General features: G+C 36.6%; 1 protein-coding gene across 1 annotated transcript; it reads right to left on the bottom strand.

Moving 5' to 3' along the window:
• Window positions 1–5,859: 5,859 nt before the first annotated feature.
• LOC107769394 (putative membrane protein At1g75140) lies at window positions 5,860–8,296 on the bottom strand. The gene has a single exon (XM_016588600.2). It carries the CDS (start codon window positions 7,994–7,996, stop codon window positions 6,008–6,010), a length of 1,989 nt encoding a protein of 662 aa, XP_016444086.2. The 5' UTR covers window positions 7,997–8,296; the 3' UTR covers window positions 5,860–6,007.
• Window positions 8,297–14,767: the final 6,471 nt, after the last annotated feature.

Raw genomic sequence — 14,767 nt, 5'->3', positions numbered from 1 at the left:
AGTTGTTTTATTCCAATTTAAAGTAAAATGTGGCTCTTTTTTAATCCAGACAAAGTATTAGGCTATCTAGTAACAGTGACATAGGCTAACAGATGGTAGAATATATGCAACTCTAGCCACCATTCTCGGTACGATTTTAAAAAGATAAAGTTTGAAGGGGATTTTTGAAGCAACTGTCTAAGTCATTTTCGATTTATAAGTGGCGAATTCGAACCATAGAATTAGCCATTGACCTTTGCATTAAGGTATGTTGCTTATATCATACCTCCTTGGAGTGCGGCCCTTTCCCGGATTCTGCGTGAATACGGACAAGGACGTATCTAGGTTAAGGGGTATGGGTTCATGTGAACACATGCTTCTCTCTGTAAACCATGTATAACAATGTTATGTTTCTTTAAAATTACTTAAATACATATGTGTGCACATATGCTTAAAGACTCCTATGGTGCAACAATTATTGGTGCACCTCTACAAATAAAATTAATGGTTCAAATCCCACTTTGAGGGTCTTATTTTCGGTACTAAGTATAGATATATGTGTGTGAAAATCACTAAAATTTTAAAAAGTAATATAATTTTGAATCCACAATTTCTAAAGCGTAGTGGGTTCATGGTAAGAGACAAAAGTTAAATCCGTCAAATGTAAATTCTATATCCACTAGTGCACTCATCATCTTGAAATCCTAAATTCACCTTTGAATACGGGATGTAAATGCACCGAGCTACACTTTTTTAAGTTATCCAGCGTTAGAAAATTGATTCTAAAATTAAACTTGTAAAACTTTTTGATTTTTATCTCCCTTTAATCATGTAACTTGTTTCCACTTATGGGATTAAATTGGATTTTTTATTTCTGTTGTTTAATCCCGTAACATGTCTTCATTTATCTTTTCGGTGATATGATATCGTAAAAATTCTCTTGACTCGTGACGCGAAAAGATCCATCTGCCCCTACGTATTGACTTGGTCCGGCATGCCAATTTTTAGCAACAAGGCGTGGAAAGCTTCGATCGAATAACTTAGTGGAAGTTAATTATGAGAAGGTTTGATAAATTCCAAATAGTAAACTATCACCAATAAGTCTTAATAACAATAGGTGACGACAGTGGCGGAGCCATGATGTCAATCGACACCCCTTTGTAGAAAAATTACACTGTATTGCTAGATAAATTTTTTTATTTTATGTATATTTATTATATATTGACTCCTTTTGATTTTACGGTATATTTAAATTCTTATATTTTGATATTCCTTAGTAAAAATACTAGCTCCGCCACTCGGTGACAAGTGAAAAATGGCTGTTAAAAGATGATGTTTTGCTTACTAAATTCAGCAGAATATATATGGTCCCCTCCACTTTTGAAAAGGCCAACCTTCCTTACCCGAGAATGTGATGAACTCATCAGTACGTTATATGTAAATATGCATTCTTTCTATTTAAAAATTTAAAAATAAATATCCAAGTTTCAAAGACTATGAATTATACTTATCGAATATATCTAGAAAGCGAAGTAAATCAAGTGGGCCTCTCAAGATTTTGAAAGGTTTTTGCCTTTTTTGGAAAATCGTAAAAGGAAATAATTTAATTGGAAGAAAAAAACGAATTACACTACTAAAGATAGATGTTTGTCCCTTCCTTTCTTTTCCTAATTTGGTACGATAAAAGCTTCTCAGACGAACCAACTTTTGATAACTTAAATTGATATCACGTAAAGTATATTTCTTTGTCAATTTTTTCCAATGAATACAATATATCAATCAGCTAAGATTTTGTCTTACTATCAACATACTGCAAAATAATAATAATAATAATAATAATAACAACAACAAAAATTAGTGATTGATAGAGAAAATTACTTACAGCATTAATTTGATTATCACTACTCGTACTATGTCTTGGAGCAACGATCAAGTCTCCGTGTGATCAGTAGGTCACGGGTTCGAGCCTAGAATCAACTATTAATACTTGCATCAGGACAGGGGCGGTCCTTCCATAAAGCAAGTAAAGCAACCGCTTTAGACACCATATTTGTGGAGGCCCCATTTTATGTTACCACTAATAGACTATGTATAAGTTTAAAAAAAAGTTCTGTAAAGTGAAAAAGTTTGATTTCTTTCTTTAACAAATATAGAGAAGAATGATTTGGAACTGCGATGATTTCTACCAAGGAAATTGCAATTGAAATGAATATCAAACCTGAATTTCGTAAGAAACGTGTGATATATAGGAAGTAACAATTTGATGTGAGTGATGACTGCTTATAATGAAATCTCAAAATCTTTCGAAGGATCCTTTAGAGTTGATTATTTTAATACATAATAGACAAAGCTATTTTTTCACTTTAAAATAGATTTGAACAATTCAAAGCATATGAAAATATTTTTGGTTTTCTAGTTGGCAATATAGATGTTGGAAATTTGAAAAAATATTGTCTTAATCTTGAATGTTCTTTAAAGCATAATAATCAATTCGATATTGATAGTTTAAATTTATTTTTTGAATTAAAAGTATTAAGGAATAGTACAATTAGAAGATAACGGTTTAATTGATACATTTAATCAAATAAAAAGATTTAATTCTTTTTCAAATGCCTAAATTTCTTATGGAATAATGTTAATAACTCATGTCACCGTTGCTTCAGCGGAAAGAAGTTTTTAAAATTAAAATTGATAAAATCTTACCTAAAAACAACAATGTCAGAAGAAAGGTTAAATGGATTAACTATATTGTTAGTTCAGAAATACTAATTAGGAGTTACTGATTATAAGAAAATTATTAATAACTTTGTATCTAAGAAAAGCTAAAAAAAATAGACTTCAATTAAATAATAATAAAAAATTAAGACCCCTTAAAAAGTTTGGCTTTATGCCACAAAATTAGTCGGGCCGCCTCTGCATCAGAGTAAACTGACTACATCATCCCTAATGATGCACGCCTTCCCGAACCCTACGTGATTGAAGGATATTTTGTACACCGAAATTTTTTACTGCTCATACTGCATATGACTTTTCATAGTTACGTATACACATTTATTTCTTTTTCAGATAGTCCTAATAATCACCAAACACAACTCTTAATGTACAACCCACCGTCCACTACACCATACTAATGCAATCTATATCCAACCAAGTGTTGACAATGACTTACAGAACAATAATTATTCCACTGCACAAAATATTTCTTGTGAAAAATATTCTCAACAAAAACATTTAACATTATACTGACACTAAGGTATTAAATCTAATAGAAAATATCTTGTTTATCGCTATCAAATATTAATATCCGGAGTGCAGCTACATCTATAAGCAATGGCTACTTTTGTACAGGATAAGAAAGGAGGGGCTCGATCGAGCCGTGGAAACTACCTCTTGCAGAAATGTAGGATAAGGCTGCACATAATAGACCCTTGTGATCGGACTCTTCACCGGACCCCACGAATAGCGGGAACTTAGTGCACCGGGCGTCCCTAAGAAAGGAGGGGGCAAGACACAACTCACAAAGGGAAAACTTGAGGAAATTAAACTGCCCACTTTTTGGTATAAAATTGATATACTGAAATTTGCAACAATTTTTATCCATGTGGATAATGACAAATGACAATCTAACATCTTTAGAACCTTGTGCTTCTTCTATATATTGACTAACTCTGCCAAATGCTGTCTTCTAAAGCTTAAAACACTTTTGGTAAACAAATGAAATAGGTGACCAAACCAAAACCAAAACTAAAACCAAAACCAAAGGCTTTCTGGAAAGACAATAACAAATGGATTATTCCTTCCTTTCCCAGCCACCAGAAAGAAAAGGAAAAAAGAGATTTTCACAAGATTCAGCTTGTCTTAAATAATCTGAGCTCTTGAGAGAATATTATGGTACCTATAGCACATCACTTGCACCACACTTGAGCTTAATTGTCTATTAAAATCATGATCGTTTTCCCACTGAGAAACATGAGCAAGCCCTCACAAATTGAATTCATAACAAACCGTTTTCTACAACCGTTTTCCACATTTAAAAAAAAAAAAAAAGGCAGCTCGGTGCACTAAGCTCCTGTTATGCACGGGGTCCGGGAAAGGGCCGGACCACAAGGGTCTATTGTACACAGTCTTACCCTACGTTTCTGCAAGAGGCTGTTTCCACGGCTCGAACCTGTAACCTCCTGGAAGCCGTTTTCTACATTGATTAAAATTATTGGTACTCTACTTGGAAAACCAAGCAAAGACCTGCTGCTGCCACTGCATGATATAGAAGAAGCAGCTTCTCACGAATACATGAGCATAAACAAATTGCAACCAAACATGACACTAAACAATTAAACTTTAATCCATGATAAAATTCAAATAAATTTCCATTTGCACGAGAGCATTAAATGCTCAAGCATGAATTGTAAGAACCTCGACATTTTTGTTTTGATGAAAAGGTAAAGATAGTACGAACCTAAACATTCCTCAAGGAAGTTCTCCTACATCAACTTTTTTCCCCTTCGAACAGAGTAATAGAGATGAAGATATGATGGTGATAATGACAGACAAAACTAAAACAGTTTCAGTGACAAGTACCTTACCTCAATCGTTCCACCAAGCCACAAGTTAATAAAGTTGCATTGCGTAAATGAATCTTCTAAAGGTTAAAACACTTTTGGTAAACGAATGAAATAGGTGACCAAACCAAAACTAAAACTAAAACCAAAGGCTTTCTGGAAAGACAATAACAAATGGATTATTCTTTCCTTTCACAGCTACCAGAAAGAAAAGGAAAAAAGAGATTTTCACAAGATTCAGCTCATCTTAAATAAGATAAGCCTCTTGAGAGAATATTATGGTACCTATAGCACACCACTTGCACCACACTTAAGCTTAATTGTCTATTAAAATCATGATCGTTTTCCCACTATGAGCAAGCCCTCAGAAATTGGATCCATAACAAACCGTTTTCTACATTAAAGAAAAGGACATCTCAGTGCAATAAGCTCTCGCTATGCGCGGGGTCCGGAAAAGGGCCGGATCACAAGGGTCTATTGTATGCAACCTTACTCTACATTTATGTGAGAGGCTGTTTCCACAGCTCGAACCTGTAACCTCTTGATAATCATTTTCTAAATTGATTAAATTTATTGGTACTCTACTTGGAAAAATCAAGTAAAGACCTGCTGCTGCCACTGCATGATCTTCAAGAAGCATCTCACAAATACATGAGCATAAATAAATTGCAACCAAACATGACACTAAACAATTAAACTTTAATCCATGATAAAATTTAAATAAAATTTCCATTTACACGAGAGCATTAAATGCTCAAGCAGGAATTGTAAGAACCTCGACATTTTTGTTTTGATGAAAAGGTAAAGATAGTAAGAACCTAAACATTCCTCAAGGAAGTTCTCCTACATTAACTTTTTTCCCCTTCGAACAGAGTAATAGAGATGAAGATATGATGGTGATAATGACGACAAAACTAAAACAGTTTCAGTGACAAGTACCATACCTCAATCATTCCACCAAGGCTCCTTTGGCTCCATCTAAGATAGTTGAAACTCAAGGCTATTCTACCACGTATCAGTTTAGGGCTCGGCGACCAGACCGAAGTAGTGAGATCCAGTGATCATGATTTCTCCTTTCCTCTTTTTTCTTTTTTTCTTTTTTAAGGTTGGCGGGTGGAGGTGGGGGATCTGCTTATCTTTTTCCAACTTGATCTCAAACAGGACAGATATCCTTCAACGATTGTGTGAGTAATCTCTCCTAGAACTTAACTTACAGCTGGATTGCGCATACTTGGAATAAGTTTTAGCATAGAAGGAAAAAAAGAAAAAAAAAATTGATAACAAAGATCTCCTTGATTACCAATTCAAGGTAAGTCAAAACTGAAAGCTCAAAATGTTCTTTTTTATTTCCACTGACCACAATTAGTAACCATTGCAAAGTTACAGCTATAGATTGTCAGCTTACCCACGTGTCAAAAATGACAGTAAGGTTGCTGAATTTAACACATGTACCTGATATGAACTACAGATTACTTGCCATCATCCACAATTTGACTGTTTACAAATAGGCTATCTCTCCTTTTCGGAAAACCTGATGTTTCTAGATTCGACCCCCTAAATTTCAACTCTGAGGTAGTTCTAAAGTTGGGATCAACAGAGGAAGGCCTGGAAGCTGTATCGGAAGGATTTGATCTATAGGCACCTGTTGTTCCACCAGGATAGCGCGATGGAGAGACATACCTTCCAGATGGAGCTCTGAGGCCGCTACCCCTTAGATCCATAAGATCTGCATTCCTCGACGAGTCAGTATAAGATCTGTCACCTTGGCTGGATCCCAATGGAGCCCCACTTGTAACACTCGCCGAATTGAAAGGATCGTCAGGTCCCCATGAGGTAAGAGCTTCCTTTTTCTTGGCAAAAAAATAATATGCACCTAAAAGGAAAAGGATGAAAAATAAAACGGGACTCGTCCACATCATGGTGTTGAACTCATTTTTGAAAATTGGAAGGTTTGAGCGATATATCCCCAAGTAACCATTTCCCAGTCCAAGAATAACGAGCTTTTCTTGATCACTGGCTACTAAAGGAATCACCTTTTTATCTTTATCATTTAATTCCAAAGATTGATAGTTCAAAAATGATGCTACAATCTCATCATGACCAGCAGAGAACAAAAGCCTTGGTCCACCAGACCGGACATAATGTTGTGATGATACATTATACAGCGATACCTTCTCCTGGTTAGCAATAAGCAAATATCCTTTAATCGCCTGAAATGATAGAGGCTCGGCCATTTCTAACTTCCTCTTGGATCTAACCCTGCACTTGAAGTTCATATTATCTCCTAAGAGTAGCACATGAATCAAATCACCATCAGATGTAAACCCATATGCCTTTGACCGTTCAGTTGCATCAAAAACATAACTCCTAGCAATAGAAGTGTTTAAACCTTCACATTCAGATTCCCTAATTCTCATGGTCCTCAAGTCTAATGACCCCGCACCAGTCTCTGTTAGAAATAGAAGCCTTTGTTTCAAAAAGGCAAGCGGCCTGCTCTTTGGCACTGTCAACCCAAAAACAGTGCCATTCTCCCTAAAAACCCTAAGTTTCCCGGAAAAATCCGTGGACAAAATATACCTATTTCTTCCAACATGATGCACATCTAAACTTGTAATCGAAGACCCACCTTCCTCGATTTCAGGCGAAGCAAATTTTCTTACGGTTTCCATATGAAGAGTAGCCCTGTCATCACCATCAGGGACTACCTCCCAAATTCTATGCATCAAAATACCGCCATTTTCATGCCCCGTAACAACCAAACTCTCATTTTTATAAACAGACAAGTACGACACATAAGCTGTTATTGGTGAACTCAACCACGTCTGAAAATCAATCAAAACTTCCCCATTTCTGGAGAATGCATACACCTTTCCGCGATCATCGCCAATGACAACATACTTACTCAGTCCTTCAGCATCCCTAAATGGCAACACATTAATGCTAGTTGCATCTGATCCCAATCTCACTGCTGATATAAACTGAAACCTCTCCAACCAAAGAGGACTATACTTTGTAACAGACACTGCTCCCATTCTCTCCCCATCTACTACCTTACTCTCAACTAAACTACCCTCACTACTACCCACAAAACCATCACTTTGAATCTTCTTTTTCTCATCAAAAACAACTTTCTTAGTCCCTTTACAACTCTGCTTCTTATCTTCCAAAATTTCACCTTTAGGGTAATCCAATAATCTTGATTCTAACTTAGAAACAAGCAAGCTAAGATTTTTAACAAGCTCTTCTAGCTTTTCTAATTGAAGTTGGTGTCTTTTTAACACATCTAAAGCATCAACATGTTCAAATTTCTGTTCAATCTCATGATTGTGCAACTTGTCTTCTTCAATTATAGCTGATTCAGAGCTTGAACCATTTTCAGCAAAAGCACTAAAAACCCAAACATCAAATAACAAAAGCAAAGAAAACAAGAAAATCTTGCCTTTGTTTGAGCTTGCCATTGCACAAAGTGATTGCTCGTATCAAAGCTTTTGGGTCATTAGCTAAGTGGGGAAATTACAGATCTTGACTCTTGTTTGATGGGGTTTTTGATTTTTAAAGTTCAAGATTTGGAGAATCAAATGAAAGTAATTTTTTTTTTAGCTGAATATCCTCACTTGTTCATACGTTTTTCTTGACTGTCGGACTGTGCTTCGGTCGATTCAGATTTTAGGGCTACTAAGGAGGTTTTTTAGATTTTTTTCTTTTTCGTTCAGGCAAAGGTTTGACGTGAGAGACTATGTTGTCACTGTAAGAATGAGAGTGGATCTTCTACGTTGCACCCCATTGTAAGTACAAGTAGAACTCAATAGGGCCTGTTCGATAAGTAGGAAGCTAGATAAGTGGATGAGATTAACTGATTAAGGAAACTATTAATATAATGAAATTGTAAAGTTTCTCCTTGCATTGTTTGAGTCGGTCTATAGAAAAGGGAAACTTGACTTGCATTCACATTAGGGAAAAGGTACAAAATTATCACTATATTATGGTATATTGTTTACTTGTGTCATTTGTTATACTTTTCGTCCAATCTAGCCTTTACCATTAATCAAGTTTTTAAAATTATCTCTAATCCTAATGTCCTTCTACCGTGGCAGCTGATCTCCTCAATTTTTCCACGTTAGCAGGTCCCACTAATTAACCCACCAATTTTCTTATTAAAATATTATCATCTTCTTCTCTCTCCCCCTCTCTCTCAGCTAAGACATCGAAGAACAATAGCGAAGCAGAAGAATTCTCATATCTTTTGCCTTTGTATTTTTTCTATTATATACACTTTTTGACACTACTGCCCACGACGACAAACGCCGAAGTAACTTCCGTCAAGATACTGATGGTGGAGTTGCTTCTACCCATTTACTATGCATTTGAACCTTGTGCTTGGAGCTCAACATTAGCTTCATTACTATGCATTTGCTGCCTGTTTTGAACAAATTATTGAAAATTGAATTTGGAGGCGGCAGCGGAAGTGGAGGAGGCGAAGTTGTTCTTGCTGCAGTGGAAGGATCGGAATGTACACGTTTGCTTTTCCTATTTTTCTTGAACAGGTTTTGGAAAATCTTAGACGGGGGAGACGGAGGTGGTGAAAGAGGTGGCGCTAACGGTGTTTGTGGTGGTAGGAGTGGTTCTGCAGATGATGGAGAATCAAAGACGCTCTCAAAAATATATCTCTTCTTTGTTCTCTTCTTTTTCTTCTTACTCTGATTGTACAATGAGGCAGTAGTTGTGGCTAATTCCTTTGTACCACTCTTTCTCCGCTGAAGCTTTTAAGGCTTTTCCACCTGCGGTGATGGCTGCTCGGTTAGCGGCGACGATGACGGCAATGATGTCGGTGGTGAAGGCTCTTATTTTTAGTTAAGCCCAACTGAAATAGGGTCTGTGAGGTTTTAATTTGGTGGGATCGAGTGACTTGGCAGCTGACATGGAAAAAATTGAGGGGGTTAGTTGTCACGGTGGAGGAACGTTAGGGTCAGGGGTAATTTTAAAAACTTGATTAATGGGTGGCAAAAGTAAACAATATATCATAGTAGATGAGCAACTTTGGACCTTTTCCTTTACATTATTAAGATTAAAATAAGTATTATAATACTAGTTATTTCACACTTAACGTCTTAATTTACTTTGTATAATATTAAGAGAAAAACTTACAAATTTTAATAGTTTAGCATTTGTTAGGAAATATGTGTGACAGTTCTTTTTCGTCTTAAAATAGATTAGAAGAAGTAGATTTCTAGAGAAAAATAAATGTATGTGACTTTTGTGAATGGAAAGTGAATGGTATCTTAGTTCAGATTAAAACAATAGTGACATTCAATTTTAAAATAGAAAAAATAGTTAATAAGTACTAAAGTTGCATTGTGTAAATGAATCTAAATTTTTGATAATCCACGAGTTGATAAATAATTTACAAAATGTCTTTTCTTTTTCTTCTCGAGGTGAAGCAAGAGCAAGCTCATAATCTTATTATCTTGGGTGGGAACTGTATGAGTTAAAATATGTTTTTAGAATATTAAACCAAGATAACACTAAGGGAAGAGTTCTCAAGTCGTCGTTTGTCAAGATGGACCAAGAAGCAACAAAGTCTGTGATCGAAGAGTCAACGAGAGCCATAGTCGAGGTGTCAACAAGGGTCAAGGTTGAGTACTGTTGAAGAGTTGTAACGGCTAATTTTCAAGATAGGATATTAAAGAGAACATTCTAATGGATATTCTCTGCACTTGTACTATTAGGGTTTCTTAGGAATATATCCCATATAAATAAATAAAAAAAAGACAATGATAGGGGCATGTGATATTCATTTGTAAAGAATACACCTTGACTAAAAGATTCGACTCTCACTTGCTAAGATACAAACATCACCTTTTCACTAAGATTCTTATCCATACTTTTCCATCAGATCCGAGAATAACTCGAATATTCAAAGATTTGTCTATCATTCACCATTGTCAGGAGGAATTTCCACTTATTTCATCCTTTATTGGGTGAATCATTCCTCCTATTTATTTAAATGCCATTTATTGTTGTTCATTAGTATTGAATGTTGCATTATTATTTCAAGAACACTTATTATATGTTATTATCACTGACCGACCAGATCCACACGATATTTATTGCTTCTTTAACAACCTCATCTAAGGATATTATTGTTAGCTAAGATTAACTCTTATTTACATAAATTTAATTATTTGAACCAAGATCTATATTTTTTGGTCAAACAATTTGGCATCGTCTGTGGGAATTTCTTAGTTAAATTTTTGGTTTTCTCTAGATCTAAAACTAACAAAGGTCACTAACGTAAAAAAAAAAAAAAACCAATATCTCGTTTCTTTGTATATACAAACCCCTACATGGTAGGTAACCAAGAAGAAAGGACGAGAATAACAAATGACCTCCCAACCAACCTCATGAATGTCATCAACGAAAGTTGTGAAACAGCAGGTGAGTACACGACGCCCAATGTGTTCCCTAGGTGAGATGGATTAACGCCCCCACGCTGCAGCATAACAAAACCCTATAGTAAAGGAGCCTCCACATCTATAGAGGAAGGGACTCCCCCAGCTGTGAAAGAACTCCCCGAGGCGTGGCTAACCGACATGCTTACAAGCGTCTTCAACAAGCCTGCTCCAGGTACGACTGCAGAAACCGCAAGGACCTGCATGATGTAGCAAACAAACGAGTAGTGCAACCAACTTCTCCCTCCAGCAATAGGTATAACTCATAATGTCACTGATAGTTCAAGTGACAACGCCATCGCTGCCATTCTAAAAAGGATGGAAGAAATGGAGAATGAAAATAAAGTGCTCCGAGACCTGATGAAAGAACACCAAGAATGGTTTGATAAGATATCGGCCGCTCCTAAACAAGCCTCGGAATAGAAATATAATGGTTATGTTAGCTTCGTTGGATGATTTCGGGGTTAGGAGCGTGTTCGGAATGTGTTTTGGAGGTCCGTAGCTAATTTAGGCTTGAAATGTCGAAGGTTGAATTTTTGAAGTTTCCGGTTCGATAACAGATTTTGATCCAAGTGTCAGAATGGAATTTCGAGAGTTTAAGTAGTTCTATTATGTCATTTGGGATGTGCGTGAAAAATTTAGGTCATTCGGAGGTGGTTTGGTTGGGTTTTTGATAAAAAACGTAATTTGGAAGATTTTGGAAAGCTTAGGCTAGAATCCGATGTGTTTTGATTGATTTGATGTCGTTTGAGGTGTTTTGATGATTGGTACAAGTTTGAATAATGTTTTAGGATATGTTGATGCCTTTGGTTGAGGTCCCGGGTGCCTCGGGTGTGTTGCGGATGCTCAACGGATCATTTTTAGTTGTTAAAAAGTTGCAGAATTGCAGGTTCAGCTGTTGCAGAAATTTACTCTTCGCGTACGTGAGTGGACCCTCGCGTTCGCGAAGAGTCAGTGGAGGTTAGTGAAATTTTATCCTAAGGCTCCAAATTCGCGAAGGGATTGATATTGTGAACCGCGTTCGTGATTGGGCTTCGCGTAGAAGGAAAATTGGCCCAGTAGAATTTACTCATCGCGTTCGCGATGAGAGGAACGCGTTCTCGAAGGCTTGTCTGGGTAAATCATCGCGTTCGTGACCTTGTCGTGTTCGCGTAAGAGGACTTTTGGTCAAAGTCTTTTTTTGCTTCGCGAATGTGAGGCCTTGACCGCGTTCGTGAAGAAGGAATTATATGCCTAGGCAGAATGTTTTAAAAGGTTTATTTCGCGAATTTTAGCCTAGTTTCCTCCATTGTTAGGCGATTTTGAAGCTTTTTGAAGAGGGTTGAAGAGGGATTCAAGGGGAATCACTTGGAGGTAACATTTTGACTTCATAACTTATTTTTCTGTGATTAAATACCTGATTAGTGGTGGAAAATTTGGGAAAAAATGGGTAATTAGGGTTTGAGTTTAAGAGACCCAAAAAGGGGTATTTGAGAGGTCAATTGAACTCTGTTTTTAGTGTTCTTGTTATGCATATACTCGTGAGAGTATGAGGATTTCGAAAATATAAATTTTACCCGATTCCGAGACGTGGGCCCAAGGGGCGTTTTGGTCATTTTTCATAATTTCGCGTATTGGCTCAGACTTTAATTGTAGAATCAGTTGCTTGAAGTGTTATTTACATTATGAAATTGGATTGAATAGATTTGGGCCATTTGGAGTCGAGTACTCGTGGCATGAGCGTGGTTTCAGATTGATTTTTGAGCCGGTTCGAGGTAAGTGGCTTGTCTAACCTTGTGTGGGGGACCTTCCCCTTAGGATTGGTATATTTGGTAATTGAAATGCCTGGTACGTGAGGTGACAAGTGCGTACTTGTGCTAATTGTTGGAAATTCGGTTTTCTTTAAGTAAGTACTAGTATGTTTTCTTTTCCTATTTCTATTACTTGCACTATTAAGCCTGTTGTTAGTTTAGAAAGCATGTCTAAGTGACTTATTGCTTTATTTGCTCAACCTGCCTTACCTGAATTCTGTGCAGCATGTTAGGCTATAATCACTTGTTGCCTTAATATGAAATTTTGCAATTTCTGTATATTTTCCTGTTGTTGCTGCGTATTTATTTTGGGACTACGGATGTGGGATTTCGGTAGCTCTCCCTTGTCTGTTTATTTTGGGACTACGGATGTGGGATTCCGGTAGATCCCCCTACATAGTTATATGGAAATACGGGAATGCACCCAGTACATTCCTCTAGTACTGGGTATTTGCATTTGGGACTACGGAATGGAATTCCAGTAGATCCTCGCGCACTATGAGTTGGACTACGGGACGGGATCCTAGGAGATCCATTGGATATGTACATATGGGACTACAAGACGGTATCTTGGGAGATCCCCGATTGTTATTATTGGTTTTGAGCTGTATTTCATTTCCGTGTTTACCTTACTTCTGTATAGTTGTTGCTATCATGTACATCCTGTGTTATTTTACTGTTGTTCTTATTTATACTATTCTGTTTTATACTATTGATCTTTATATTTTATTTAACCTCAGTAGGGCCCTGAACTTCCTCATCACTACCCAACCGAGCTTAGGCTTGGCACTTACTGAGTACCGCTGTGGTGTACTCATGCCCCTTCTGCGCATGTTTTTCATGTGCAGATCCAGGTACCGCTACTCAGGCCTACTATCCTTGAGGGAGGTGACTGCTCTAGAGACTTCGAGGTACATCTGCCGCATCCGCAGACTGAGAAGTCCCTTTCTATTCCTGCTTTAGTATTTAGCCCTTCTGTATTTTTCTATTCTTATTAGACATTCCGGAGTTAGAGCTATGTAGCATTGATCTTAGCTTGTTATTCGTGGGTTTTTGGGTCTTGGATTTACGTATTGGTATTGAGAGTTAAATATGGTGTATGCCGAGTGGCACATTTAAACACTATTATTACTAAATTTCTTGTTTTAAATTGTTTTTATTTCCGCAAATTTTGGTTTTTCTTCCGCAATTTAGGCTTACCTAGTCGTAGAGACTAGGTGACATCACGATGGTTCACGGAGGGGGAACGGGGGTCGTGACAAGTTGGTATCAGAGCACTAGGTTCATAGGAGTCATGGATCACAAGCCGGTTTATTAGAGTCTAGTTGATCAGTACAGAAATGTCTGTACTTATCTATGAGAGACTATGTAACTGTTAGGAAAATTCCACTTCCTTTGATTTCCTTGTTGTGCGATATTTTGACATCACAATTCTAAACTTCTGTCTTCTATTCTCTCACAGATGGTGAAGACATGTGCTACCCGAGATGATCAGGCACACGCACTCACTACTACAGCCGTCAAAGGTCAGGGCCGGGGTAGAGGCCGAGGACGCGCACGTGGTGCAGCCAGAGTGTGAGCACGTGATTTTTGTCCTACAAGAACTACAAAAAATCAAAATAAAATAGTTTTGTGTTGCTTGTGATTTATTTGTACTTGTCTGTGCATGTTCATTTTCTTACTTTAATTAAGAAAATACAAAAAATATATGTGTTGCATTTGCATTTACAATTTAGGATTAATTAAGTAACTTGTTTTACGAAAATGAAAAATCATAAAAAAAATAGTGTACTTTGCATTTTTTTAGCATTTAATGTTGAATTGTATGATTTTATGTTAATTGGCATTTAATTATATGTAGTAAATGTTATTATAAGATAATTAGTATTTTTAACATGTTAACTTGGTTTATAATTTTAGAAAATAATTTAGGAAGAAAATAAAAGGAAAGGGAAAAGAAAAGAGGAAGGAAATAAATCTAGGCCAATTC

Source organism: Nicotiana tabacum, chromosome 16, assembly GCF_000715075.1.
Source record: "Nicotiana tabacum cultivar K326 chromosome 16, ASM71507v2, whole genome shotgun sequence".
Taxonomy (NCBI): domain Eukaryota; kingdom Viridiplantae; phylum Streptophyta; class Magnoliopsida; order Solanales; family Solanaceae; genus Nicotiana; species Nicotiana tabacum.
Note: the sequence above shows the minus strand (reverse complement) of the source record. Positions and strands in the feature narration are given on the sequence as shown.

Bases quoted from the DNA above. Each gene is read 5' to 3' on its own strand.
- LOC107769394 (XM_016588600.2), bottom strand. From the start codon at position 7,996: ATGGCAAGCTCAAACAAAGGCAAGATTTTCTTGTTTTCTTTGCTTTTG.